Below are 3627 nucleotides of genomic sequence, written 5' to 3'. Positions count from 1 at the left end.
CCATTCCAGGGTCAGTGTTGGCAAGAGTGTGATTCTCTGTCCAAGGTGGTGGCTTTTCTCGTTTGTGTGCTATGGTGGGTGCTCCTGGGAGAAGGTCGAAGTGGGCTCAGGGCTGGATGTCATCACACACGGTGTCTCTCCCCCAGGATCCGGCTGCAGAAGCCAGGATGAAGGTGGCCTGCATCACAGAGCAGGTCTTGACCCTGGTCAACAAGAGATTAGGTCTCTACCGTCACTTTGATGAGACAGTCAATAGGTACAAACAGTCTCGGGACGTGTCCACCCTCAACAGTGGCAAGAAGAGCCTGGAAACGGAGCACAAGGCCTTGGCCACCGAGGTGGCGCTGCTGCAGTCCAGGCTGAAGACGGAGGGCTCCGACCTGTGCGACAGAGTAAGTGCCTGCCGTCGCCACGTCACCCGGCTCCTCCCTGCCTCGCCCAGCGTGGCCTTGCTCGCCGCTGGCCTGTGGGGTGGGCGCGCCCAGTTATGGCCGCGTCGCGTGGTGCCGACCCTTGGGGTGGAACGAGATTTGGGCTCTTGGTTGTGAGCTGGATTTGGTGGAAGTGCTGCTGGCCTCCACAGCACTGGTGTTGAGAGCAGCTGCTTCCTCTCCTGGAGGCCAGACTGGACTAGGCTCCAGGTTGCTCGGGCTGCAGGGAGAAGCACCCAGACTTAGAATTGTGGGTTTGAATCCAGGCTCTGATTTAGACTTTCTAAACCTGAGCAGGTTACCTAACTTGTGTGCCTCAGTTTCCTCATCTCTAAAATGGGGGAGCTGTTAATCCTTACTGAGCTCACAGCGGTCATGTGAAATGAGTTAGTGCATGTGAAGTGCTGGGAACCCTGCCTAGGACGTGCTGCGTGAGTTCTTGGTGCCTGTAAATGAGGCTGAAAGCCCCCGGGGTGCCCCTCTGAGCCCCCGACCACCCTCTTCACACGCCCCCACCCACTCCCGCTCCGTCTCCGCACCCTGTGCTGTTTTCTTCCGTGCACCCGCCCCTTTGTGAAACTATGTATTCGTGTGCTTAAGTATTTATTGTGTGTCAGCTTCCCGAGGGTGAGATGCCTCATCTCTCGTTACTGCTGTTTTCCAGAGTGTAGAGTCGTGCCTGGCTTCTTGGTTCACAAGTATTTGTTGAGTGTTCAATCAATGTGGCTATAAAAGGCCTCAGCCTGACACCCAGTTGGTGATAACAGGAGTCACCCGCCCGCTGCCGTCGGCCCTCTGCCCAACCAAGTCCCTGGCCAAGTTTGGCCGTGGGAGGGAAGAGAACAAACGTTCACTGAGTGCCTGCATGTGTCCGGCACTGTGCGGGGAAAAAAAAAAAGTCAAGGATAATGCTGCAATGATGTAAAAGGGGGGGGGGGGGGGGGGGGGGGGGGGGGTGTGTGGGGGTGTCGGTGTTTCCACACTCGGTCCTTACAGTCTCTCCGCATCTGGGGCCGGGAGTGGTGGGGGCCAGAGCTTGCAGGAACAGGCCTTACAGGGGGTGAAGCTGGCCTCTCCCTCCACAGCAGCCCCTCTGCCCCGGGGAGTGGTGGGTCTGTGGGGCGGGGCCGCGGAGGACACTCGAGCTCTGCCCTGCTCTTGCCTCGGCCAGGTGAGCGAAATGCAGAAACTGGACGCGCAGGTCAAGGAGCTCGTACTGAAGTCGGCAGTGGAGGCCGAGAGGCTGGTGGCTGGCAAGCTCAAGAAAGACACGTACATCGAGAACGAGAAGCTCATCTCGGGAAAGCGACAGGAGCTGGTCACCAAGATCGACCACATCCTGGATGCCCTGTAGCCCTGCACTTGCAGAGGGCAGGGTGGGAGTGGTGAACATCAAGGCCAGCAAATGCTGGCTTCTGTATTTTGCAAAAGGCCTTCAAGGAAGAAAGAAGCCAGGCTCTGCCTCAGGCAATACCAGAAGCTTAGTTTTTGTCCCTAAAATGTTCCTTTAAAAAAAACAAAAACAAAAAAACTTAAATGTTATTAAAAACAAAATATTTTTGTGTTTTGAACAAAGAAATTTTTGAGTTGGCTTTGTTTGTTCTGAAGCCTAGGATATTCTTTCCACCTGTAAGCCCCTTGTTTTATGCCCTTCTAATTCCTGATGTTTGGGTGTTTTACAGGCGTGTGTGTATATTTTTTAAAGCATGTGTGACCAAATGAAAATAAAGCTGGAACGGTGAACATCTGTTCTGTTCTGCTGAAAGTCTCTCATAACTTATTTCTTAGCTTTGGGGACAGTACTTTTATCAAGTGCTTTTTATCCATTAAATAATGGATTCGCTCCTGAGAGCAAGTCTGCATGGCAAGTGCTGGTTACATTTTACATAGTAGAACGCTGATGCCACAAAGGTAAAGTGGCCTAGGTGAGGTCCCAGCACAGAGCGGTGGGGTGTCAGAGTGCTTGTGTCATGGGCTCTTCTGGGCACTAAGGAAACAATGAGTAGAGCAGAGGTGGCTCTTGCGGAGAACAGTCACGTGATCAACAGACTCACAGTCACAAACTGACAGAACGCTGTACGGAAGAGGGGCAGGGTCCTCTGATGGTAAATACAGGAGCGCTGGATGGGGACGGGAGCCAGGGAAAGTTTCCCTGAGAAAGTGGCATAGCATGTGCCAAGGCCCTGGGGCTTGAGGACCTGAAGGGAATCCAGAGAGTGGGGTATAAAGTGTATGACGCAGGACTGCAGAGCTGGAAGAGCCCAGACAAGACAGGGCTTTGCAGGTCAACCCAGGCTTTTGGCTTGACCCTAAAGTCAAGGGAAGACCAACCCGTGTATGAGAGACATGCTTAGCTTTGATTTTGGCTGAGAACGAACTGAAGGCTATAAGCAGATGTGGGAGAAGGCCTGCCAGCCTGTTGTAACCCAAGCAGAAGATGAAGGCGTGGGCCAGGGTGGTGATGTAGGGACACGGATGGACTGGAGAGACATGTGGGGGAATCGGCTGCTGAGTGATCAACTCCCTCCACTCCGCTCTCCTCTCCGCCTAGGGTGGACGCCTTACCCTCACCTAGTGAAGTCCTGCTCGTCCTTCAGGGAACAGCTTCGGTACTGCCCCCGGGAAGCATTCCACGACCTCTGGGACCCATCCTGTTGTGCCCTCTCGTGCCACCCTGTACCCATCCTCCACATCGTCCAGCGCTGTCGGAACGCGTGTGATCACTGGACCAGCCCTGATGAGGCAGAGGTCTCGTCTGATACGCTCACCCTTGTGTTATCAGGTAGATGTTCAGATCAGCGTGTGACACCCAGTTGCTGCCTTCCATCTTGGTGGGGAGGGTGGCAGGATGGCTGTGCCATTCACCTAATGTGGGGAAGTCTGCACGAGGCCAGTTTTGAGGAAGACGATGATGAATTCTGTTTCAGACCTGGTGAGGGTGTGGGATGTGCCTGAGCCGCCCGGTGGGACCGTCCGTGGGAGCTGGATATTCGGCGTGGAGACGGCTGCGGAAACGGCGAGCTGGAGGCTGCGGGTCCACTGCTGGGGAAGGGTGTGGGGTGGTGGAGACCCAGGACTGAGTATTAGGGCCCCAGGGTGCCGCGGCCGCCTGGAGCACGACGCTGCGCGGGTGCGGCAAGGGAGCGCAGGACCGCGTGGACTCGGGCAGTGTGTGGTCTACCAAGAGGAGGCTGTG

General features: G+C 55.4%; 1 protein-coding gene across 1 annotated transcript in view; it reads left to right on the top strand.

Moving 5' to 3' along the window:
• RPN1 (ribophorin I) overlaps positions 1 to 2174 on the top strand; it is an 18529-nt gene extending 16355 nt beyond the window's left edge. Inside the window, exons 9-10 of the mRNA XM_007465276.1 lie at positions 147 to 392; positions 1603 to 2174. Coding sequence (XP_007465338.1) covers positions 147 to 392; positions 1603 to 1785 — 429 coding nt within the window. The 3' untranslated portion in view covers positions 1786 to 2174. The remainder of the gene's footprint in view (positions 1 to 146; positions 393 to 1602) is intronic.
• Positions 2175 to 3627: the final 1453 nt, after the last annotated feature.

Source organism: Lipotes vexillifer, unplaced genomic scaffold (assembly GCF_000442215.2).
Source record: "Lipotes vexillifer unplaced genomic scaffold, Lipotes_vexillifer_v1.1 scaffold1115, whole genome shotgun sequence".
NCBI lineage: Eukaryota > Metazoa > Chordata > Mammalia > Artiodactyla > Lipotidae > Lipotes > Lipotes vexillifer.
The sequence above is the reverse complement of the archived record's forward strand: the minus strand, read 5'-3'. Positions and strand labels throughout refer to the sequence as shown.